The following is a 26521-nucleotide window of genomic DNA, read 5'->3' as shown; positions in this document are numbered from 1 at the left end:
TGCGACCTGTATGCTCTTGTTGGCTGGCCCTTGCTTCATACTCGTCGCCAAACCCACTGGCTCCAGTTCATCTACAAGTCTCTGCTAGGTAAAGCTCTGCCTTATCTCAGCTCACTGGTCACCATAGCAGCACCCACCCGTAGCATGCGCTCCAGCAGGTGTATTTCACTGGTCACCCCCAAAGCCAATTCCTCCTTTGGCGGCCTTTCCTTCCAGTTCTCTGCTGCCAATGACTGGAACGAACTGCGAAAATCACTGAAGCTGGGGACTCATATCTCCCTCACTAGCTTTAAGCACCAGCTGTCAGAGCAGCTCACAGATCACTGCAACTGTACATAGCCCATCCAACTGCCTCATCCCCTACTGTATATTTATTTATGTTGCTCCTTTGCACCCCAGTATCTCTACTTGCACTTTCATCTTTTGCACATCTACCATTCCAGTGTTTAATTGCTATATTGCAATTACTTCCCTTATCCTACCTCATTTGCACATATTGTATATAGACTTTTTTCTACTGTATTATTGACTGTATGTTTGTTTATTCCATGTGTAACTCTGTGTTGTTGTATGTGTCGAACTGCTTTGCTTTATCTTGGCCAGGTCGCAGTTGCAAATGAGAACTTGTCCTCAATTAGCCTACATGGTTAAATAAAGGTGAAATAAAATTAAAATATTTAAAAAAAATCTGTATTCCCAGTCATGTGAAATCCATAGATTAGGGCTTAATTAATTTATTTAAATTGACTGATTTTCTTATATGAACTATCTCAGTAAAATCTTTGAAATTGTTGCACGTTGCGTTTATATTTGTGATCAATGTAGTAATGACATTATGCTGTGGCAGCGCCAGGGTGATGTAAGGGGTGCGTACTGGCGGCAGGGAAGTCAGGCGCAGGAGAGCAAAACTGTTTTACAACGGCACAGTTTAATAAATAAAATCACCGTAAACAGAAAAATCAATACAATGGGTGCGAAACCCGTCGCACACCAGAAATACGTGCACACGCACTTACAATAGACAGTTCCGGACAAGGACATTGGGGGAACAGAGCGTGAAATACACAAGATGTCATTATGGAGTTGAAACCAGGTGTGTGGGAAGGCAAGACAAATGGAAAATGAAAAGTGGATCGATGATGGCTTGAAGACCGGCGACGCCGACCGCCGCCCGAACAAGGACAGGAACCAACTTCGGCGGAAGTCGTGACAGGTGAAATGTCCCTTTAAGGGGAAACTCATCAGCAAAACAAATCAACATGATGATGTGGCCAGTGACAATATCCAATAAGGTCCAATATCTGGAAGACCTGACTGCTGAAATGCAAAACATTTTTGGGACTGTATCAACAGCGGACTAATTAAAAAAATACCAGTTGTTGAGTGGATATTCCCTTTTATACCAGATCGTACAAATGCCAACACACACATTACAAGTCAAGCTGTAACCCTTTAAAACTTAACCAAACAGGATAATTTAAGAAAGGAAGTCATACACGTCTTTTATTTCTATTAAATTGTTTTCTGATTTTCTTTTGCTGTTTGACTGAAAGTGTGTGAGGTTTCAGAAGCACGCACACACACACACACGTCTCTGTTCTGTATAGACTGAACCTAGAAGACATGCTACAGCACATAGCTGACATTCTTTAAAGGTGTTGTAGGAGGCTGCATGCATGAGAAAATAACTTTGCCCAACAACAAAAATGTGGGTTAGCTGGCAGTTTGAGAGCGTTACAAACTCCAACGTTCTTGTCACACTTCTGCATTAAGTCCCCAACGCACAGAACATGCCTCTAGAAATACCAAATGGAATGACCGCGTCGAATGTCTGACTGAAAAGGAGAGAAGATAGAGAAGGTTAGAAGAGAGAGAGAACACTCCCCGTCCGTTTTTCCCTATCTTCCTCCTCTCGCTCTGTCTGTCCTCTGCTCTCCCCCTTTCTAGAAAACATGAAGGAAGAAAGAGAAGATAAGAATCCGGGGGGGACGAGTGTGAACAAGAGAAAGTTCGAGGAAAGCAAGAGAGGGGGACATTAATAGGCGGGTGGAAGGAAGGAAGAAATTAAGGAAGGGATCTATCCAGCCATACAACGCGATTAAACGAGACATGAAAAAACTATATATTGACCTATATTAAACGTAGCTACTCGACTCTTCTCAACTTGTGACGTTTAAAACTATTTTAGGATAGTTGAATACGCAAACTTAGGCTATTAGGAACCAAGTTATCGTATTTTCTAATTCATACATCAACTTCCAGCGTTGCAAGTCACAGCTCACCCCGGAAAAGGATTTAGCCCCAAGGACCAAGGGGCACCGACGAGGGCAGGTCACCGCAGCCGGAGTTTAGGCGTTGCCACACGGCTTTGACCCGGAGCCATGGCCGGGGCGAAGCCAGGAGTCCACGCTCTGCAGCTCAAACCGGTGTCGGTTCACGACATACTAAAACGGGGGAGCAAGTTTATCAAATGGGATGAGGTTAGTAATATAGCCTAGTGGCTCTAAACGTGTTTGTTTGTGAGCGAGCGAGTGAGTGAGTGAGTGACAGAGAGTTATAGCCTACATTTAGTTTTCTCGTTCCCCCCCCCCACCACAAGTGTTCAAGTTGCATTCATTATAAAATAATAGTAGCATAGTTGATTTTATTGATACATCCTTACATTGTGGACTTTAAAGTTTACTATTATAGACACTGCAGGCCAGAGGCTGTAGGTAGGTATGTCACTACAGGACTGGTATAGGCTAGGCTACATGTCAACCCTATTCCCTGTACCAGGGATCAACTAGATTTAGCTGCAGGACAATTTTTGTTGTTGTTGAGTGGGGGGGTCAGGAGACTGGAACATAATTACAAGCAATTTGTAGACCGCCCAAACGTAATATTAATATTTGCCTAAAACAATCATTTCAAACCTTGCTTACATTTATATATGGTCACATATATCTCTTGATGGGCCAAATAAAATCACCCGCAGACCGCAAGTTGGGGACCCCTGCCCTATACTTTTGACCTATCCTATTGGCTCTGGTCAAAAGTAGTGCACTATATAGGGAATGGGTTGCCATTTGGGATGTACCCATTGGACTGTCCTGCATACCTATACCTATCCTGCAATAGATCGGCCTAGCTCTGCTCTCCTTTGAATTCTTGTCAAGCAAGTTTTTCCACCACTCAGGTTTTTTAGACAACCCGACTATCCACCAAAGCCATTTTTCTTTCACACTTTTGGCCTACTCTCTCTTTCTGTTCTAGCACCATTTTGTCACTGCTTTCCAAGGGATTTCGATAGACAGTGGGAGTCAATGGAATGACACATGGCAAAGTATAATTTTTATCTCAACATAGGAGAGACAGACTTTGTGAATTGAGTTTTTGAATGAACATTCCATAGGCCTACTCTTCCAAACCATGTCGACATGTAGCCTAGGCTGAAACACCCACATTTGTATGTCCCCAACTCTAAGACATTTTAGGACTATTTTAGTACTTCCTGTTTCAGGTAGACGGTTGTTAATCTGGAAACAATATTTTTTTGTATTTTAATAAAGCAAGACAACCCAAATATGTTTTATGGGAAATTCAAAGATCTCCCCACTGGATTGGCCCTACTCTCTCTTCCATGTATTTTCACCCCTCCTTGCCTGGCAACCGTGGACTGTGTGTGAGAGAGAGATATATTACGTTTCATTGTCATTATTTTAGAGGAGGGCGCCTGAAGCATTTTACTGCTTTAATGGTGTCAATAGGAAAACATATTTTTTGCAAACAGACAGAAAGAATGAATAGACTACAAATAAAATACAAATATATTTGTCACATGCGCCAAAGGTTACCGTGACCTTACCGTGAAATGCTTACAAGCACTTAACCAACAATGTTCAAGAAATGGAGTTAAGAAAATATTTACTAAATAAACTAAAGTAAAAAGTAATACAATAAAATAACGAGGCTATATACAGGGGGTACCGGTACAGGTTAGTCGAGTTAATTTGTACATGTAGGTAGGGGTAAAATGATTATGCCTAGATAATAAACAGTGAGTAACATCAGTGTAAAAACAAAGGGGGGAGGTCAATGTAAATAGTCCATGTGGCCATTTTGATTGTATGTTCATCAGTCTTATGGTTTGGGGGTAGAAGCTGTTAAGAAGCCTTTTGGACCTAGACTTGGCACACTGGTACCGCTTGCTGGAGAGAACATTCTATGACTAGGGTGGCTGGAGTCTTTGGCAATTCTTAGGGCCTTCCTCTGACACCGCTTGGTATAGAGGTCCTGGATGGCATTTACATTCCTTCTCTCACTCGCTCTCTTTCTTCTCTCTCTGTTTCTTTCTTCCTCCTCAGTCTCACTTCGTCGATCTTTCTTGCTTTCTCTCCTTTCTCTCTCTTTAATTTTTCTATTTCACTCTCTTCCTCTATCTCTCTCTCTCTCTCCCCTCCCTCCTCTTTCTCTCTTCCTCCTTTCTCTGAGGGAATTCCCAGGAAGTTGTTAGGTCTGTGATTAACTTTGCGAACTGCAAGGGACAATGTTCACATCTCTCTTTCTCCACTCCCTCTTTTGCCTCCTATATCCCTTCCTCATTTGCTTTCCCTCTGCAGAGAGAAACAGAACTGATATGAGGAGACTAACTTGTAGGAGAAGGAAAAATAGAAAAAAAGTGTCAGAGAAAGAGGAGGAGTGTGGGAGAGGAAAGAGAGGGAATGTGAGAGAGCAACATTTCACGTTGTTCAGACCCCAAATAAGGACATCTGATTTGAGAAAATGGGAAAGAGCCGAGAATCTAGTCTCAAGTTAATACCAGGCCCACACACACACACACACACACACTGTAGAAAGACATGCAGCACATTTCTCCACCTACAGTGAGTCAATGTGTGTGTGTGGTGTGTGTTTCACTCTGAATTACTTCCTGTCTCAGCTTGTTGTGCTCTCTGGAGCCAAAACTACTTTCCCAGCCCTCCCTACCTTCTCCCTCCATCCCCCTTCCTCCCTCCCTCCCTCTTTCCCCCATCCCTCCCACCCTTCCTACACCCCCTTTCTTCTCTTTCCCTCCTCTCTCTCCCTCCTTCTTCCATCTCTCGCTCCTTCCCCTCTTCCTCAACCCTATCCATTCTGCTCCTCAATTGAGATAAATCACAGTTGAATTCAGTAAAAATGATTCTGTGTAACAGAGAGAACCTCTACATACTGTTGCACCAAATACCTCTGTGAGTTCAACTCTGAACCCTTGTCTCTCATCTCTCTCTGACACACACACACACACACACACACACACACAAATCCTGGACAGTACAGTTTAGTGTACTCCGGACTCAAGAACCTCCCTAGAATGCGAATCTGGTGGTACCATAGTGTTACGATACCAGAATTTTTACTTCGAAACCAAACCTTACCGTCATGATACTCGATACCATCACGATTCTCGATACCAAAACGATACCATAGCAAACAAAATAAGGCATATTAACCAAGTCACAAAATGGCACTTGATCCAGACAGATAAATTCAGGTACTGCTCTGTTCAATCGTTGGTCATCTTTTGAGTTCAATATCATTACATTTGAAATGTTTTATGTCTACATTTTTCAGAGACAGCTATGTGTGCATTCATGAATCAATTATGCAATCATACAATCAATTTGACTTTGGTAAAAACAATCTAACTACATTGAACAAAAAATATAAATTCAGCTACTTCAAAGATTTTACTGAATTACAGTTCTTATGAGGAAACCAGCCAATTAAAATAAATGAATTAGTCCATAATCTATGGATTTCACGTGACTGGGAATATAGATATGCATATGTTGGTCACAGATACCTTAAAAAAATTGTGGCATGAATCAGAAAACCAGTCAGTGTCGGGTGTGACCACCATTTGCCTCATGCAGCCCGACACATCGCCTTTGCATAGAGTTGATCAGGCCGTTGATTGTGGCCTGTGGAATGTTGTCCCACTCCTCTTCAATGACTGTGTGAAGTTGCTGGATATTGGCAGGAAATGGAACGCGCTGTTGTACACATCAATCCAGAGCATCCCAAACATGCTGAATGGGTGACATGTCTAGTGAGTATGCAGGGCATGTAAAAACTGGGACATTTTCAAATTCCTGGAATTGTATACAGATCCTTGCAACATGGGGCCGTGCATTATCATGCTGAAACATGAGGTGATGGCGTCAGATTAATGGCACAACAATGGGCCTCAGGATCTCGTCACGGTATCTGTGTGCATTCAAATTGACATCGAACAAATTTAATTGTGTCTGCTTTCCGTAGCTTATGCCTGCCCATACCATAACCCCATAATCCCACTGCCACCAATGTTGTCATCAGCAAACCGCTCACCCACACAATGCCACATTCTGCCATCTGGCCGGTACAGTTGAAACCAGGATTCATCTGTGAAGAACACACTTCCCCAGCATACCAGTGGCCATCGGAGGTGAGCATTAGCCCAATGAAGTTGCTCACGACGCCGAACCACAGTCAGGTCAAGATCCTGGTGAGGCTATACGCAGCCAAAACAGAAAGATAAATGCGATCAAAGCAGCACCACCCCCTCAAGAGTCTGAGCCTGCCTGGGAGGGTTGGTCCAACAAAGTCAAAGCCCCCAAATGTTTGAGCATAATATACATGGAATTTCTCAATGCTGCTAATGAGAACATTGAAGACCTTGTATGTATAGACGGTTGGAATTCCAATTCCACCTAGGTAGTGGCAGTGCTGGCAACACTAGCTGCAGTAAACCATGGGGAATCGGTCACACTCTGACAATCAGAGTGGGGGCAAATTATTGTGGCCCTGGTGGCACAAAATGATCCGATGGTCTGACTGCACAGAGATGCTTGGGAAAATGGTCACAGTGGGAGACCAGCATGTGTGTGTTTCAGGGGAAGGGGTTGTATCTGTGCTCCATCAGCTAGGACTTGACATTGGTTAATCAAATCTCCCCATTCTTGCTCAATTTTGCATGCCTTCTCAAACAGCTACAACTGTATATGCATTCACACATCAAGTCTTCTGTTGAGTTGGGCTCGGAACAACTGTTTGTACATCTGAGCTTGTGGTTGTTTGTGGGGGAAGGGTGGGGAGTGTGTATGAGTGTGTGTATGTATCCCACATCTGTTGCTATGGGTTAATGATGTTAGGGACAATATAGGATGGATCACAAGAATTGCTTGCCAAAATAATAATTGCTTGCCAAAAATGTAATTGTTGTAATGCCAATCCAGGTTATAGGTAACAATCCTTTGTATGAACTGCTGACATTGTTACACATATTAGTTAATTGTAGAAATAAATTAAGATATGCAAGATTTTATTATTTACAGTACCAGTCAGTACCAGTTTGGACACCTTCTCATTCCCAGGATTTGTCTTTCTTTTGACTATTTTCTACATTGTAAAATATTTGTGAAGACAATCAAAACTACGAAATACCACATATGGAATCATGTAGTAACCCATTTTTTTTATACTTTAGATTCTTCAAAGTAGCCACCCTTTGCCTTGATGATGGCTTTGCACACTTTTGGCATTCTCTCAACCAGCTTCATGAGGTATACATTTCAATTAACAGGTGTGCCTAGTTAAAAGTTAATTTGTGGAATTTCTTTCCTTAATGCGTTTGAGCCAATCAGCCCTATCTTGTCACAATACATCTATCTTCCGTATACAACCCCTATTTGGTAAAATATCATATTAGTCCATATTATGGGAAGAACAGATCAAAATAAGCAAAGAGAAATGTCAGTCCATCATTACTTTAAGACATGAAGGTCAGTCATCTGGAAAATTTCAAGAACTTTGAAAGTGTCTTAAAGTGCAGTCGCAAAAATCATCAAGCGCTATGATGAAACTGGCTCTCATGAGGACCGCCACAGGAAAGGTCGACCCAGAGTTACCTTTGCTGCAGAGGGCAAGTTCATTAGAGTTAATTGCACCTCAAATAAATGCTTCACAGAGTTCAAGTAACAGACACATCTCAACATCAACTGTTCAGAGGAGACTGTGAATCTGGTATTCATGGTAAAATTGCTGCAAAGAAACCACTACTAAAGGACACCAATAAGAAAAATACACTTGCTTGGGCCAAGAAACACGAGCAAGTGTTATGGTGGAAATCTGTCCTTTGAGTCCAAATTTTAAGATTTTTGGTTCCAACCACTGTGTCTTTGTGAGACGCAGAGCAGGTGAACAGACGATCTCTGTATGTGTGGTTCCCACCGTGACGCATGGAGGAGGTGTGATGGTGTGGGGGTGCTTTGCTCATGACACTGTCAGTGATTTACACTTAACCAGCATTGCTACCACAGCATTCTGCAGTGATACGCCATCCCATCTGGTTTGTGCTTAGTGAGACTATCATTTGTTTTTCAACAGAACAATGACCCAAAACACACCTCCAGGCTGTGTAAGTGCTTTTTGACCAAGAAGGAGAGTGATGGACCTGGCCTCCACAATCACCCAACCTCAACCCAATTGAGAAGGATTGGGATGAGTTGGACTGCAGAGTGAAGGAAAAGCAGCCAACAAGTGCTCAGTATATGTGGGAACTCCTTCAAGTTCCCACATGGAAAAGCATTCCTCCTGAAGCTGGTTTAGAGAATGCCAAGTGTGTGCAAAGCTGTCATCAAGGACATGGGTGGCTACTTTGAAGAATCTAAAATCTATTTTGATTTAACACTTTTTTTGGTTACTACATGATTCCATATGTGTTATTTCATAGTTTTGTCTTTACTATTATTTTAAAATGTAGAAAATAGTACAAATAAAGAAAAACCTTGAATGAGTAGGTGTGTCCAAACTTTTGACTGGTACTGTAGTTTTATCAAAAAATGACAACTTTTTAAAAATGTTTCACTATTTTTATGAAATTCCCTGTGGAGGATGGTCATCCCCATCCCCTGAAGAGCCTCCACTGCTCTAGAGACATTGCGCAATGTGGGCATTGAGTACGAACAAAATGGAATTCAAATAATTTAACGGATGTCTGACATTTAAAACCCCCCGAAAAATAACCAACATTTTGGTTAATCTCTCAGCACTATTAACCAGTAATGACATTCATGAGACAAGGGTGGTAGAGCCCTATTCTCACACACAATCAGTTCGCTGAGGTAATAGATTATCTTTAGGAGAGACGTGAGAGAGACCGATTTTTAAGTGAAGTAATAATGTTTTGGTGGCAATCAGCTTTAAAATCAGCTTATTTTGCGTTATGGTTTGCATATTATAACAAACAAAGTACTAGTGCAGTGAATTGATGTTAGATTCAGCTGTAAGCTGGCACGAAAAGTTAGCCTAAAGCTGAGAGAGGGGAGTAGAATAGCATAGGCCTGTCGGCCATCAGGGAAGCAGTCAGAACCGTGCACTAGGCCTATCTATCGGCAATCAAAAGCTGTACCTCGCAATTCCTTGGCTTGCATTGTCTTGCAACTTCAGTAAATCAGGGCCTGTTATCAATGAATAGGCTAGGATATTGAGATGAGCGAGATGCAACACTTCGCACTCACACAGTATCTGCACAGGTTCGCTTCCAGTGATCACATCGTGGTAGCCAGGGCACCAAAACAGCAGAAAAGTTGAGCCTTGCTCTTCAACGCTCTTAGATGTTGCGGAAATTAACCCACTATGCTGTTTACTTACTGCATCTGCGTCGTCCATTTTTGGGCGGGACGTTAACAATCCCATTTTTGTTTAAACATTTAGACCCCTACCGTGCAATACTACCATATTCCCTCAATGGGCCTTGTTCACATGTAATCCACTGTAATGGGAATATTGTAGAATTTGGGATGCAGCTCTAGTGGATTATCTGAAAGTGAAATGTCTATCATAGATAGATAGGCTTCTGAATGTTCTTTATGATTAAAGAGATGAAGGGAGAGACAGAGGGACTGACATGATGACTGAATAAGTTAGGAAGGAGGGAGGGAGAAAAGAGTTTGTTAAAGAGTTACACCACACAGTGAATCAAGCCATTAGTCTCACAGAGGGGTGAGAAATGTAGAGGAAGGGAGGGAGGAAATGGGAGAAACCTGCCACTGTTTGTCTAAGCGAGTCACACCACTTAGTGAAACACTGCGTTAACATGAGAGATGAATGGAGAAGGAAGAGTGGTTGAGCCAGAGGGGAAAAGAACGAGAGAAAGGTCGTAGGTCAAACTCAGATGTGAAGTGAAGCATTTTGGGATTTGACATAAGTATTCTGCTTCTCACCACCCCTCTCCCTCTGTTCTCCCTCCTCCTCATCCCTCTCTTTCTCACTCTCTTTCTTTAGTTCATTTAGTAAATATTTTCTTAACTTTATTTTCTTAACTGCATTGTTGGTAATGGGATTGTAAAAGTAAGCATTTCACGTTAAGAATACCTGTTGTATTCAGCAAGTGAAAAATAACATTTGATTTCCTATACCCACTCTCTTTGTCCTTATTTGTGCTCTATCTGTCTCTCCCTCTCTGTCTTTTTCTCTTTTCATTCTCTCTGTCTGTCATTTTCTCTCCTTCTCTGTGTCATTTCTTTCCCTACCCTTGTTGTTATTTTCACGGTCTCTGTCTTCCTCTCCTCATTCCCTCTTGCTCTTTTTCTTTACCACTTTGACTCCTTTCCCTCTCCATCTCTCTTTCCCTCTCGTTATCTTTCGCTTAATTATTTTCCTGTCGTCCCTTCCCCTCTAACCCCTTTCCTCTTCTCACCAGAGTCCAAAGGTTATTGACTGTCATCAACCTTTGTTGCCAAAGCAGCCACACACACACACAGTCTGGTTGTCCCTGTATAATGACTGGTTTATTAGAGGTGCTGAAAACCCAGACTTCACCTTTTATAGTGAACATAATGAAAACATTCTGCCCCTCTCTCCCCCGTCCCCTCCCCTTTTTCCTCTCTCTACCGCTCTTCTCTCACCCTCTTTTTCTTTGGTAGTATTCTCACTGAATAGAGTTATCTGGACAAAATTCAATTTACATACACGTTTCAATTCCCATTAGCGACTAGAATATCACGAGCCGAGAGAGGGTTAGCTAGCTAGCTACTAGTTAAAGTTAAGCAAGCAACTCTTCATGCAACTCTTCATGCATCTACCATATTATACACTTAATTATTGCAACAAAACCATATTACACTCTTGAATAATGCAACAATTCACAAGCATGTGCAGACAATTAAAGGGTTTATTTTCTCATCTGTACACTCATTACATTTTAGCTTCGCTGATTAAAGCACAGCGTTACTGCTAGTTAAAGCTAACGACAGGTCTTCATCAAGTAACGTTAGCCTATCAAAAATGAACGATTATCCTGCTAATACGAATATATATAAATACAATAGGCCTACCTTACCACATTAATTTTGATCAATATCATGGAAATCAGGCTACATGCGGTAAAAGCAAATTGCGACTGAAAACGTGGGTATAATTCACTGAGGAGTTGAGCTGTTATATATGGAAGCCCATTCCCGGCAAAAATAAAATACATATAGATCATACATTTAAGTTATGTTTTTTCATTTGAAGCATCTTGTGGTGATTTCCATCTCTTCATGTTGCAGAGATCAGCACAGCAGGGCTGCCTGCAAACGTGTGTGCGATCTGGTATTTGCCCCAGCACTTTTGGTTTGGTTTAATAAAATATATTGCATATTTATTCATTTTTACCTTTTATTTAACTAGCCAAGAACAAATTCTTATTTTCAATGACGGCTTAGGAACAGTGGGTTAACTGCCTTGTTCAGGGGCAGAACGACAGATTTTTACCTTGTCAGCTCGGGGATTTGATCTTGCAACCTTTCAGTTACTAGTCCAACGCTATAACCACTAGGCTACCCTACCACCCCATTAAAAAAACAGTTGTTTCTACTGATTCGCCTCTTGATTTGTTTGACAGAATTTTATCCTCCTTAGGGCCAGGAGTTTTTCCAGGAGTTTATTATTTTGTTTTATCATATAACCTGATTAGAAAAAAATCTGGTCCCATCATAGCCCATATAAAACAGTTTTTTTTACAGCTGATTTATTACTATGTTATACCCAGAGTTTTTCCTGGTTAGGTTAGTCTACCAGATCAGGAACTCTGGGCTCCAGGAAAACAATTTCCCCTCCACCACTCTGGGACCTGTGAAATCACCGCACAATGTTACAAATGAAAAAACGTATTGTATTTGAATGATCTACTATCTCAAAATGTTGACTGATGTAGTTTGACTTGCGTATGTCAAATTTTTTTGATAGTAATTGACATAAAAAAAGATGCCACAAGATGCTTCAAATGAAAAAATATAACTTATATGTATGATCTATATGTATTTTATTTTCGGTGGGAATGAGCTTCCATAGTTTTTTCCGTGGCTCAGTGCAGCTGCCAGATGACAGTTACTGCTACAATTTCAGAATGTAACAGGCTGTTACTTCAATTTCAGGTAAACCTCAATTAAACAATCTCAAATAACCGTAAGGTTGCAAGTTCAAATCCCTGAGCTGACAAGGTACAAATCTGTCGTTCTGCCCATGAACAGGCAGTTAACCCACTGTTCCTAGGCCGTCATTGTAAATAAGAATTTGTTCTTAACTGACTTGCCTAGTTAAATAAAGGTTAAAAAAATTAAATAAAAAAAATACCCCATAATGTCAGTGGAATTATGTTTTTGGACATTTTTACAAATTAATTAAAAATGAAAAGCTGAAATGTCTTGTGTCAATTAGTATTCAGCCCCTTTGCTATGGCAAGCCTAAATAAGTTAATGTGTAAAAATGTGCTAAACTCATATAAATTGCATGCACTGTGTTTCAACATGGTGAATTTATCAATTACACTTTGGATGGTGTAACAATACACCAAGTCACGACAAAGATACAGGCGTCCTTCCTAGAGGTCAACCGATTAATTGAAAATCAAATCAAATTTTATTTGTCACATACACATGGTTAGCAGATGTTAATGCGAGTGTAGCGAAATGCTTGTGCTTCTAGTTCTGACAATGCAGTAATAACCAACAAGTAATCTAACTAACAATACCAGAACTACTGTCTTATACACAGTGTAAGGGGACAAAGAATATGTACATAAGGATATATGAATGAGTGATGGTACAGAGCAGCATAGGCAGGATACAGTAGATGGTATCGAGTACAGTATATACATGAGGTGAGTATGTAAACAAAGTGGCATAGTTAAAGTGGCTAGTGATACATGTATTACATAAGGATGCAGTCGATGATATAGAGTACAGTATATACGTATGCATATGAGATGAATAATGTAGGGTAAGTAACATTATATAAGGTAGCATTGTTTAAAGTGGCTAGTGATATATTTACATCATTTCCCATCAATTCCCATTATTAAAGTGGCTGGAGTTGAGTCAGTGTCAGTGTGTTGGCAGCAGCCACTCAATGTTAGTGGTGGCTGTTTAACAGTCTGATGGCCTTGAGATAGAAGCTGTTTTTCAGTCTCTCGGTCCCAGCTTTGATGCACCTGTACTGACCTCGCCTTCTGGATGATAGCGGGGTGAACAGGCAGTGGCTCGGGTGGTTGATGTCCTTGATGATCTTTATGGCCTTCCTGTAACATCGGGTGGTGTAGGTGTCCTGGAGGGCAGGTAGTTTGCTCCCGGTGATGCGTTGTGCAGACCTCACTACCCTCTGGAGAGCCTTACGGTTGTGGGCGGAGCAGTTGCCGTACCAGGCGGTGATACAGCCCGCCAGGATGCTCTCGATTGTGCATCTGTAGAAGTTTGTGAGTGCTTTTGATGACAAACCAAATTTCTTCAGCCTCCTGAGGTTGAAGAGGCGCTGCTGCGCCTTCTTCACGATGCTGTCTGTGTGAGTGGACCAATTCAGTTTGTCTGTGATGTGTATGCCGAGGAACTTAAAACTTTCTACCCTCTCCACTACTGTTCCATCGATGTGGATAGGGGGGTGTTCCCTCTGCTGTTTCCTGAAGTCCACAATCATCTCCTTAGTTTTGTTGAGGTTGAGTGTGAGGTTATTTTCCTGACACCACACTCCAAGGGCCCTCACCTCCTCCCTGTAGGCCGTCTCGTCGTTGTTGGTAATCAAGCCTACCACTGTTGTGTCGTCCGCAAACTTGATGATTGAGTTGGAGGCGTGCGTGGCCACGCAGTCGTGGGTGAACCGGGAGTACAGGAGAGGGCTCAGAACGCACCCTTGTGGGGCCCCAGTGTTGAGGATCAGCGGGGTGGAGATGTTGTTGCCTACCCTCACCACCTGGGGGCGGCCCGTCAGGAAGTCCAGTACCCAGTTGCACAGGGTGGGGTCGAGACCCAGGGTCTCGAGCTTGATGACGAGCTTGGAGGGTACTATGGTGTTGAAGGCCGAGCTGTAGTCGATGAACAGCATTCTCACATAGGTATTCCTCTTGTCCAGATGGGTTAGGGCAGTGTGCAGTGTGGTTGAGATTGCATCGTCTGTGGACCTATTTGGGCGGTAAGCAAATTGGAGTGGGTCTAGGGTGTCGGGTAGGGTGGAGGTGATATGGTCCTTGACTAGTCTCTCAAAGCACTTCATGATGACGGAAGTGAGTGCTAGTCGTTTAGCTCAGTTACCTTAGCTTTCTTGGGAACAGGAACAATGGAACAATGGTGGCCCTCTTGAAGCATGTGGGAACAGCAGACTGGTATAGGGATTGATTGAATATGTCCGTAAACACACCGGCCAGCTGGTCTGCGCATGCTCTGAGGGCGCGGCTGGGGATGCCGTCTGGGCCTGCAGCCTTGCGAGGGTTAACACGTTTAAATGTCTTACTCACCTCGGCTGCAGTGAAGGAGAGTCCGCATGTTTTCGTTGCAGGCCGTGTCAGTGGCACTGTATTGTCCTCAAAGCGGGCAAAAAAGTTATTTAGTCTGCCTGGGAGCAGGACATCCTGGTCCGTGACTGGGCTGGATTTCTTCTTGTAGTCCGTGATTGACTGTAGACCCTGCCACATGCCTCTTGTGTCTGAGCCGTTGAATTGAGATTCTACTTTGTCTCTGTACTGACGCTTAGCTTGTTTGATAGCCTTGCGGAGGGAATAGCTGCACTGTTTGTATTCGGTCATGTTACCAGTCACCTTGCCCTGGTTAAAAGCAGTGGTTCGCGCTTTCAGTTTCACGCGAATGCTGCCATCAATCCACGGTTTCTGGTTAGGGAATGTTTTAATCGTTGCTATGGGAACGACATCTTCAACGCACGTTCTAATGAACTCGCACACCGAATCAGCGGATTGGTCAATATTGTTATCTGACGCAATACGAAACATGTCCCAGTCCACGTGGTGGAAGCAGTCTTGGAGTGTGGAGTCAGCTTGGTCGGACCAGCGTTTGACAGACCTCAGCGTGGGAGCCTCTTGTTTTAGTTTCTGTCTGTAGGCAGGGATCAACAAAATGGAGTCGTGGTCAGCTTTTCCGAAAGGAGGGCGGGGCAGGGCCTTCTATGCGTCGCGGAAGTTAGAATAACAATGATCCAAGGTTTTTCCACCCCTGGTTGCGCAATCGATATGCTGATAAAATTTAGGGAGTCTTGTTTTCAGATTAGCTTTGTTAAAATCCCCAGCTACGATGAATGCAGCCTCCGGATAAATGGATTCCAGTTTGCAAAGAGTCAAATAAAGTTTGTTCAGGGCCATCGATGTGTCTGCTTGGGGGGTGGATATATACGGCTGTGATTATAATCGAAGAGAATTCTCTTGGTAGATAATGCGGTCTACATTTGATTGTGAGGAATTCTAAGTTGGGTGAACAGAAGGATTTGAGTTCCTGTATGTTTCTTTCATCACACCATGTCATGTTAGCCATAAGGCATACGCCCCCGCCCCTCTTGTTACCAGAAAGATGTTTGTTTCTGTCGGCGCGATGCGTGGAGAAACCCGCTGGATGCACCGCCTCGGATAGCGTCTCTCCAGTGAGCCATGTTTCTGTGAATCAAAGAACGTTAGTCTCTGATGTCCCTCTGGAATGCTACCCTTGCTCGGATTTCATCAACCTTGTTGTCAAGAGACTGGACATTGGCGAGAAGAATGCTAGGGAGTGGTGCACAATGTGCCCGTCTCCGGAGTCTGACCAGAAGACCGCCTCGTTTCCCTCTTTTTCGGAGTCGTTTTTTTGGGTCGCTGCATGGGATCCATTCCGTTGTCCTGGGTGAAAGCAGAACACAGGATCCGCGTCGCGAAAAACATATTCTTGGTCGTACTGATGGTGAGTTGACGCTGATCTTAGTAGTTCTTTTCGAATGTATGTAGTACCTGGGGTACTAATGTAAGAAATAACACGTAAAAAAACAAAACACTGCATAGTTTCCTAGGAACGCGAAGCGAGGCGGCCATCTCTGTCGGCGCCAGAAGTTTGAAATCGGCGCTAATCGGAATGGCCTATTAATTAGGGCCGATTTTTAAGTTTTCATAACAATCGGTAATCGGCATGTTTGGACGCTGATTACATTGCACTCCACGAGGAGACTGCATGGCAGTCTGTTATGCTAGTGCAGCAAGGAGCCAAGGTAAGGTGCTAGCTAGCATTAAATGTATCTTATAAAAAACAATCCATCTTAACATAATCACAAGTTAACTACACATGGTTGATGATATTTACTAGTTTATCTAGCTTGTCCTGCGTTGCATATAATCGATGCGGTGCCTGTTAATTTATCATTGAATCATACCCTACTTCACCAACCGGGTGATTTAACAAGCATTTGCAAAAAAGCACTGTCTTTGCACCAATGTGTACCGAACCGTAAACATCAACGCCTTTCTTAAAATCAATATGCAAGTATATATTTTTAAACCTGCATATTTAGTTAATATTGCCTGCTAACATACATTTATTTTAACTAGGGAAATTGTGTCACTTGTCTTGCGTATTGTGCAACAGAGTCAGGGTATATGCAGCAGTTTGGGCCGCCTGGTTCATTGCAAACTGTGTGAAGACTATTTCTTCCTAACATAGACAGCCAACGTCGCCAAACGGGGGATGATTTAACAAAAGCGCATTTGCGAAAAAAGCACAATCGTTGCACGAATGTACCTAACCATAAACATCAATGCCTTTCTTAAAATCAATACTCAGAAGTATATTTTTTTTAACCTGCATATTTAGCTAAAAGAAATCCAGGTTAGCAGGCAATATTAAACTAGGGAAATTGTGTCACTTCTCTTGCGTTCGTTGTATGCAGAGTCAGGGTATATTCAACAGTTTGGGCCGCCTGGCTCGTTGCGAATTAACTTGCCATAATTTTACGTAATTATGACATAACATTGAAGGTTGTGCAATGTAACAGGAATATTTAGACTTATGGATACCACCCGTTAGATAAAATACTTAACGGTTCCGTATTTCACTGAAAGAATAAACGTTTGTTTTCAAAATGATAGTTTCCAGATTTGACCATATTATTGACATAAGGCTCGTATTTCTGTGTTATTATGTTATAATTAAGTCTATGATTTGATATTTGATAGAGCTGTCTGACTGAGCGGTAGTAGGCAGCAGCAGCCTCGTAAGCATTCATTCAAACAGAACTTTTGTGCATTTGCCAGCAGCTCTTCACTGTGCTTCAAGCTTTGAGCTGTTTATGACTTCAAGCCAATGAACTCCCGAGATTAGGCTGGTGTAACCAATGTGAAATGGCTAGCTAGTTAGCGGGGTGCGCGCTAATAGCATTTCAATCGGTGACGTCACTCGCTCTGAGATCTTGGAAGTAGTTGCCGCGGCTTTTGTGGAGCGATTGGTAACAATGCTTCGAGGGTGGCTATTGTCGACGTGTTCCTGGTTCGAGCCCAGGTAGAGGCGAGGAGAGGGACGGAAGCTATACTGTTACACTGGCAATACTAAAGTGCCTATAAGAACATCCAATAGTCAAAGGTATATGAAATGGTATAGAGAGAAATAGTCCTATAATTCCTATAATAACTACAACCTAAAACTTCTTACCTGGGAATATTGACGACTCATGTTAAAAGGAACCCCCAGCTTTCATGTGTTCTCATGTTCTGAGCAAGAAACTTAAACGTTAGCTTTTTTACATGGCACATATTGCACTTTTACTTTCTTCTCCAAAACTTTGTTTTTGCATTATTTAAACCAAATTGAACATGTTTCATTATTTGAGGCTAAATTGATTATATTGATGTATTATATTAAGTTAAAATAAAAGTGTTCATTCAGTGTTGTTGTAATTGTCATTGTTAGAAAAAAAATAAATACATGTAAAAAAAAATCCGCTGATCAACTTTTTTTTGGTCCTCCAATAATGGTATTGGCGTTTGAAAAATCATAATCGGTCGATCTCTAGTCCTTCCTAACACAATTGGCAGAGAGGAAGGAAAACCACTCAGGGGTTTCATCATGAGGCAAATGGTGACTTTAAAACGTTGATAGGAGAAAACTGAGGATGGATCTACAGCATTCTAGTTATTATAAAGTACTAACCTAATTAACAGAGTGAAAAGAAGGAAGCCTGTACATAATAAAAATGTTAAAAAAATGCATCCTGTTTGCAGCAAGGCACTTTTTGTCCTCAATACAAAGCGTTATGTTGGGGCAAATCCCACACACATCACTGAGTACCACTTTTCATATTTTCAAGCATGGTGGTGGATGCATTATGTTATGAGTATGCTTGTCATCGGCAAGGACAAAGGAGATTTTGGGGGAGATAAAAATTAATGGAATAGAGTTAAGCACAGTCAAAATCCTAGAGGAAAACCTGGTTCAGTCTGCTTTCCAACAGACACTTGGAGCCAAATTCACCTTTCAGCAGGACAATAACCTAAAACACATGGCCAAATATACATACACAGGAGTTGCTTACCAAGACAAAATTTGAATGTTCTGGAGTGGCCTAGTTACAGTTTTTACTTAAATCAGCAAAAAAAAATTATCACCACCCATTTGAGAGAGCTTAAATAATTTATTTAAAGAATAATGTGCAAATATTGTACAATCCAGGTGTGCAAGCTCTTAGAGACTTACCCAGAATGACTCACAGCTGTAATCGCTGCCAAAGGTGATTCTAACATTTATTGACTCAGGGGGTTGAATACTTATGTTATCAAGATATATTAGTATTTTATGTTTCATAATCTTTTTGACAAATGTTAGAATTTGTTTTCCATTTTGACATTACAGAGAATTTCGTATAGAACGTTGACAAAAAAAATTACGATTAAATACATTTTTTATCCCACAACAAAATGTGGAAAAAGTCCATGGGTGTGAATACTTTCTGAAGGCACTCAACGAGACAATTCTGTTCACAGTGCCCTGCTTGGAGGGGGCAATTGTGGTTAGACAGATGATCACCAACGAAGCGTTTAGGCAAAACACAACAGGCTGTTCTACATGCAAATTGTGTGTGTGTTTGTAAGATAGTGGAAAGTAAAACCTCCATTTACGGTAAATGGTTACGGATGAGACAGAACGATAGAGAAAAGAGATGGCTGAAGAGAGCGTGCTAGAGAGAGAAATGTGGAGGGGATCAGAAAGCACATCAAAATCACTTCAAAAAAGGAAAGGAGAAATGAAAGCAAGGGATGGAAGAAAGAAGAAAGATAGGGTGGAGATTACTGCCTTTTCTTTTATGTTGTTTTTCCACATTAGAGTATTCCTTAAATGTATAACAGAGTAGTTAGCTCAAGACCTAGGTCAGTTTTATGTTTGCCCCTAATCGTTACAGTTTTGTTTATGATAAGGTTTAGCTGATCCTAGATCTGTGCCTATAGGTAACTCTGATTTAAGAATTATAAATTACTGGGAGCTCATATTTGATTACTTATCAAAAGCTTTTGATTGAGTTATAGCCTCAGATCCACTGATCTGTCTTTTTATGGAAATAACCTGGATGGGAAGGCTGTCTCTCTCTGTACTCTGTTAGCCAAACGGCTCATATTGCAAATTTGGAAATTGGAAACTGCACATACCTTTTGAGATGTGGTTTCAATGAAATGCATATGGAAAAGTTTTGATACAATACTTTCAGTAGAAGTCCAAAATGTTACAAAATATGTCAGCCGATACTTGATAAGTGGTTCAGTAAGGACTAGCCCCCCTTCACGTTTGTGACAATGATCTGTTGCTACGCTGTGCTGTACTTCACTCAATATTTATTTTTGTTATAATCACATTGCTTGTAATGACTGTGCACAGTCTTCTTATAATATGTACCACATAGTAGACATTTTTCTTTGCTTTTTTTGTATACAGTGGGGAGAACAAGTATTTCATACACTGCCGATTTTGCAGGTTTTCCCACTTACAAAGCATGTAGAGGTCTGTAATTTTTATCATAGGTACACTTCAACTGTGAGAGACGGAATCTAAAAAAAAAAATCAAAAATCCAGAAAATCACATTGTATGATTTGTAAGTAATTAATTTGCATTTTATTGCATGACATATGTATTTGATCACCTACCAACCAGTTCTTCTCCAAGATCGCATAGCAGTTCAGACGTCTTTTGTCCTCGTCTTGTCGTGTCCTGTATATATATATATTTACAACTTTTTTCACATACATTTTATTTTTATTTTCCATCAACTCATCTTCTAAACACTCTCCTGCAACCAGCCTCACCAATTTATATTTATAAAAAATTATTATTTACCTCAGATCTGTAATCCTCCAAGAAGCTAGCCAGAAACTCCAAGAAGCTAGCCAGAAACTAGCCAGAAGCTAGCCAGGAGCTTGCCCACAAGCTAATCCAGAAGCTAATCAGAAGCTAGTTAGCTTCTTTACTGGCAAATCGTTAGTATTCAGCTAACCACGGTTTGTGGTCATCAGCTATCCTTTAGCTCGAAAATCTATCGCCAGTTTTGTACGGCGCAGCGCGGCTCGGAACGGAACATACCGGACCAATTTTTCTCTCCATGTCCCTGGATTTCAACTGCTCTCTGGACATTCATACCCGGATCTCACAGCTAGCTAGCTGCTATCCGTGTGACAGTCGGCTTTCGTCGATTCCGGAGCAAACATCGATTGTTCCGGGGCTAGCCAGGTCCGTCAATCACTCCTGAGTTCCATCATTCACTCCTGGGCTGCAGTCACCTATCCGGACCTGTTTCACTGCCTACGCGGAGCCCCACCGGGCCTTCACAACTGGACTGCCGACGTTATCTACCTGAAGGAGATCCGGCTGGCTCCTCTGTCGCAACGTTACCTGAACGCCCATCTGCGGCCCGCTAACCGTTAGCTGTCTTACCGGCTGCTATCTGAATAGACAATCGGACAATTTATTTATTTTTATTATTATTATGTTTTATTCTCGGGCCTCTATAACTATATCTATTGTTCTTATTTTTGTTGTTGTTGTGTGATTTGGATTAATCCCCTCTACCTCACGGAACCCCACTAATCTACTGACCGAACGCAAGAGGTGGCTAACAACAGACTCCATCCTATGCTAGCTTGCTACCGGTTGGCTTGGCTAGCTGTCTAAATCGCCGTGACCCTCAACCAACCTCTCCACTCACTGGACCCTTTTGATCACTCGACTAAGCATGCCTCTCCTTAATGTCAATATGTCTTGTCCATTGCTGTTCTGGTTAGTGTTTATTGGCTTATTTCACTGTAGAGCCTCTAGTCCTGCTCACTATACCTTATCCAACCTATTAGTTCCACCACCCACACATGCAATGACATCTCCTGGTTTCAATGATGTTTCTAGAGACAATATCTCTCTCTTCATCACTCAATACCTAGGTTTACCTCCACTGTATTCACATCCTACCTTACCTTTGTCTGTACATTATACCTTGATGCTATTTTATCGCCCCCAGGAACCTCCTTTTACTCTCTGTTCCAGACGTTCTAGACGACCAATTCTTATTGCTTTTAGTCGCACCCTTATTCTACTCCTCCTATGTTCCTCTGGCGATGTAGAGGTGAATCCAGGCCCTGCAGTGCCTAGCTCCACTCCTATTCCCCAGGCGCTCTCTTTTGACGACTTCTGTAACCGTAATAGCCTTGGTTTCATGCATGTTAACATTAGAAGCCTCCTCCCTAAGTTTGTTCTATTCACTGCTTTAGCACACTCTGCCAACCCGGATGTTCTAGCTGTGTCTGAATCCTGGCTTAGGAAGACCACCAAAAATTCAGACATTTTAATTCCAAACTACAACATTTTCAGACAAGATAGAACTGCCAAAGGGGGCGGTGTTGCAATCTACTGCAAAGATAGCCTGCAGAGTTCTGTCCTACTATCCAGGTCTGTACCCAAACAATTTGAACTTCTACTTTTAAAAATCCACCTCTCTAAAAACAAGTCTCTCACCGTTGCCGCCTGCTATAGACCACCCTCTGCCCCCAGCTGTGCTCTGGACACCATATGTGAACTGATTGCCCCCCATCTATCTTCAGAGCTCGTGCTGCTAGGCGACCTAAACTGGAACATGCTTAACACCCCAGCCATCCTACAATCTAAACTTGATGCCCTCAATCTCACACAAATTATCAATGAACCTACCAGGTACCTCCCCAAAGCCTTAAACATGGGCACCCTCATAGATGTCATCCTAACCAACTTCCCCTCTAAATACACCTCTGCTGTCTTCAACCAAGATCTCAGCGATCACTGCCTCATTGCCTGCATCCGTAATGGGTCAGCGGTCAAACGACCTCCTCTCATCACTGTAAAACGCTCCCTGAAACACTTCAGCGAGCAGGCCTTTCTAATCGACCTGGCCGGGGTATCCTGGAAGGATATTGACCTCATCCCGTCAGTAGAGGATGCCTGGATATTTTTTTTAAATGCCTTCCTAACCATTTTAAATAAACATGCCCCATTCAAGAAATTTAGAACCAGGAACAGATATAGCCCTTGGTTCTCCCTGGACCTGACTGCCCTTAACCAACACAAAAACATCCTATGGCGTTCTGCATTAGCATCGAACAGCCCCCGTGATATGCAGCTGTTCAGGGAAGCTACAAACCATTTTACACAGGCAGTTAGAAAAGCCAAGGCTAGCTTTTTCAAGCAGAAATTTGCTTCTTGCAACACTAACTCAAAAAAGTTCTGGGACACTGTAAAGTCCATGGAGAATAAGAACACCTCCTCCCAGCTGCCCACTGCACTGAAGATAGGAAACACTGTCACCACTGATAAATCCACCATAATTGAACATTTCAATAAGCATTTTTCTACTGCTGGCCATGCTTTCCACCTGGCTACTCCTACCCCTGTCAACAGCACTGCACCCCCAACAGCAACTCGCCCAAGCCTTCCCCATTTCTCCTTCTCCCAAATCCATTCAGCTGATGTTCTGAAAGAGCTGCAAAATCTGGACCCCTACAAATCAGCCGGGCTAGACAATCTGGACCCTTTCTTTCTAAAATTATCTGCCGAAATTGTTGCCACCCCTATTACTAGCCTGTTCAACCTCTCTTTCCTGTCGTCTGAGATTCCCAAAGATTGGAAAGCAGCTGCGGTCATCCCCCTCTTCAAAGGGGTGGACACTCTTGACCCAAACTGCTACAGACCTATATCTATCCTACCATGCCTTTCTAAGGTCTTCGAAAGCCAAGTCAACAAACAGATTACCGACCATTTTGAATCTCACCATACCTTCTCTGCTATGCAATCTGGTTTCAGAGCTGGTCATGGGTGCACCTCAGCCACGCTCAAGGTCCTAAACGATATCTTAACCGCCATCGATAAGAAACATTACTGTGCAGCCGTATTCATTGATCTGGCCAAGGCTTTCGACTCTGTCAATCACCACATCGTCATCGGCAGACTCAACAGCCTTGGTTTCTCAAATGATTGCCTCGCCTGATTCACCAACTACTTCTCTGATAGAGTTCAGTGTGTCAAATCGGAGGGTCTGTTGTCTGGACCTCTGGCAGTCTCTATGGGGGTGCCACAGGGTTCAATTCTTGGACCGACTCTCTTCTCTGTATACATCAATGAGGTCGCTCTTGCTGCTGGTGAGTCTCTGATCCACCTCTACGCAGACGACACCATTCTGTATACTTCCGGCCCTTCTTTGGACACTGTGTTAACAACCCTCCAGGCAAGCTTCAATGCCATACAACTCTCCTTCCGTGGCCTCCAATTGCTCTTAAATACAAGTAAAACTAAATGCATGCTCTTCAACCGATCGCTACCTGCACCTACCTGCCTGTCCAACATCACTACTCTGGACGGCTCTGACTTAGAATACGTGGACAACTACAAATACTTAGGTGTCTGGTTAGACTGTAAACTCTCCTTCCAGACCCATATCAAACATCTCCAATCCAAAGTTAAATCTAGAATTGGCTTCCTATTTCGCAACAAAGCATCCTTCACTCATGCTGCCAAACATACCCTTGTAAAACTGACCATCCTACCAATCCTCGACTTTGGCGATGTAATTTACAAAATAGCCTCCAATACCCTACTCAACAAATTGGATGCAGTCTATCACAGTGCAATCCGTTTTGTCACCAAAGCCCCATATACTACCCACCATTGCGACCTGTACGCTCTCGTTGGCTGGCCCTCGCTTCATACTCGTCGCCAAACCCACTGGCTCCAGGTCATCTACAAGACCCTGCTAGGTAAAGTCCCCCCTTATCTCAGCTCGCTGGTCACCATAGCATCTCCCACCTGTAGCACACGCTCCAGCAGGTATATCTCTCTAGTCACCCCCAAAACCAATTCTTTCTTTGGCCGCCTCTCTTTCCAGTTCTCTGCTGCCAATGACTGGAACGAACTACAAAAATCTCTGAAACTGGAAACACTTATCTCCCTCACTAGCTTTAAGCACCAACTGTCAGAGCAGCTCACAGATTACTGCACCTGTACATAGCCCACCTATAATTTAGCCCTATCAACTACCTCTTTCCCAACTGTATTTAATTTATTTATTTATTTTGCTCCTTTGCACCCCATTATTTTTATTTCTACTTTGCACATTCTTCCATTGCAAAACTACCATTCCAGTGTTTTACTTGCTATATTGTATTTACCTTGCCACCAAGGCCTTTTTTGCCTTTACCTCCCTTCTCACCTCATTTGCTCACATTGTATATAGACTTGTTTATACTTTATTATTGACTGTATGTTTGTTTTACTCCATGTGTAACTCTGTGTTGTTGTATCTGTCGAACTGCTTTGCTTTATCTTGGCCAGGTCGCAATTGTAAATGAGAACTTGTTCTCAACTTGCCTACCTGGTTAAATAAAGGTAAAATAAAATAAATAAAAAAGAATTCCGGCTCTCACAGACCTGTTCATTTTTCTTTAAGAAGCCCTCCTGTTCTCCACTCATTACCTGTATTAACTGCACCTGTTTGAACTCGTTACCTGTATAAAAGACACCTGTCCACACACTCAATCAAATAGACTCCAACCTCTCCACAATCGCCAAGACCAGAGAGCTGTGTAAGGACATCAGGGATAAAATTGTAGACCTGCACAAGGCTGGGATGGGCTACAGGACAATAGGCAAGCAGCTTGGTGAGAAGGCAACAAGTGTTGGAGCAATTATTAGAAAATGGAAGAAGTTCAAGATGACGGTCAATCACCCTCGATCTGGGGCTCCATGCAAGATCTCACCCAGTGGGGCATCAATGATCATGAGGAAGGTGAGGGATCAGCCCAGAACTACACGGCAGGACCTGGTCAATGACCTGAAGAGAGCTGGAGACCACAGTCTCAAAGAAAACCATTAGTAACACACTACGCCGTCATGGATTAAAATCCTGCAGCTCACGCAATGTCCCCCTGCTCAAGCCAGCGCATGTCCAGGCCCGTCTGAAATTTGCCAATGACCATCTGGATGATCCAGAGGAAGAATGGGGGAAGTTCATGTGGTCTGATGAGACAAAAATGTAGCTTTTTGGTCTAAACTCCACTCGCTGTGTTTGGAGGAAGATGAAGGATGAGTACAACCCCAAGAACACTCTTTCTCATTCTTTGGGGATGCTTTTCTGCAAAGGGGACAGGATGACTGCACCGTATTGAGGGGAGGATGGATGGGCAATGTATCGTGAGATCTTGGCCAACGACCTCCTTCCCTCAGTAAGAGCATTGAAGATGGGACGTGGCTGGGTCTTCCAGCATGACAACGACCCAAAACACACAGCCAGGGCAACTAAGGAGTGGCTCCGTAAGAACCATCTCAAGGTCTTAGAGTGACCTAGCCAGTCTCCAGACCTGAACCCAATTGAAAATATTTGGAGGGAGCTGAAAGTCCGTCTTGCCCAGCGACAGCCCCGAAACCTGAATTATCTGGAGAAGGTCTGTATGGAAGAGTGGGCCAAAATCCCTGCTGCAATGTGTGCAAACCTGGTCAAGAACTACAGGAAACGTATGATCTCTGTAATTGCAAACAAAGGTTTCTGTTCCAAATATTAAGTTCTGCTTTTCTGATGTATTAAATACTTATGTCATGCAATAAAATGCAAATTAATTACTTAAAAATCATACAATGTGATTTTCTGGATTTTTTAAAATGTATATTCCGTCTCTCACAGTTGAAGTGTACCTATGATAAAAATTACAGACCTCTACATGCTTTGTAAGTAGGAAACACTGCCGATTTTGCA

General features: G+C 42.5%; 1 protein-coding gene and 1 long non-coding RNA gene across 3 annotated transcripts in view; one reads left to right on the top strand and one right to left on the bottom strand.

Moving 5' to 3' along the window:
* Positions 1-909: 909 nt before the first annotated feature.
* LOC110500327 (uncharacterized) lies at positions 910-2544 on the bottom strand. The gene is made up of 2 exons (XR_002470086.3): positions 2283-2544; positions 910-1835 (listed from the first exon to the last, which is right to left on the bottom strand). It is a non-coding gene; the product is annotated as an uncharacterized LOC110500327 (long non-coding RNA).
* plcb3 (phospholipase C, beta 3 (phosphatidylinositol-specific)) overlaps positions 1758-26521 on the top strand; it is a 119180-nt gene continuing 94416 nt past the window's right edge. Inside the window, exon 1 of one of the 2 annotated variants that reach the window (XM_036957709.2) lies at positions 1758-2480. In XM_036957709.2, the coding sequence (XP_036813604.1) occupies positions 2382-2480 (99 nt within the window). In that variant the 5' untranslated portion in view covers positions 1758-2381. The remainder of the gene's footprint in view (positions 2481-26521) is intronic. The other variant, XM_036957711.2, reaches the window with a different exon arrangement.

This window comes from Oncorhynchus mykiss, chromosome 21, assembly GCF_057628025.1.
Source record: "Oncorhynchus mykiss isolate SJ-2025 chromosome 21, ASM5762802v1, whole genome shotgun sequence".
NCBI lineage: Eukaryota > Metazoa > Chordata > Actinopteri > Salmoniformes > Salmonidae > Oncorhynchus > Oncorhynchus mykiss.
This window is presented reverse-complemented; position numbering and strand designations above follow the sequence as displayed.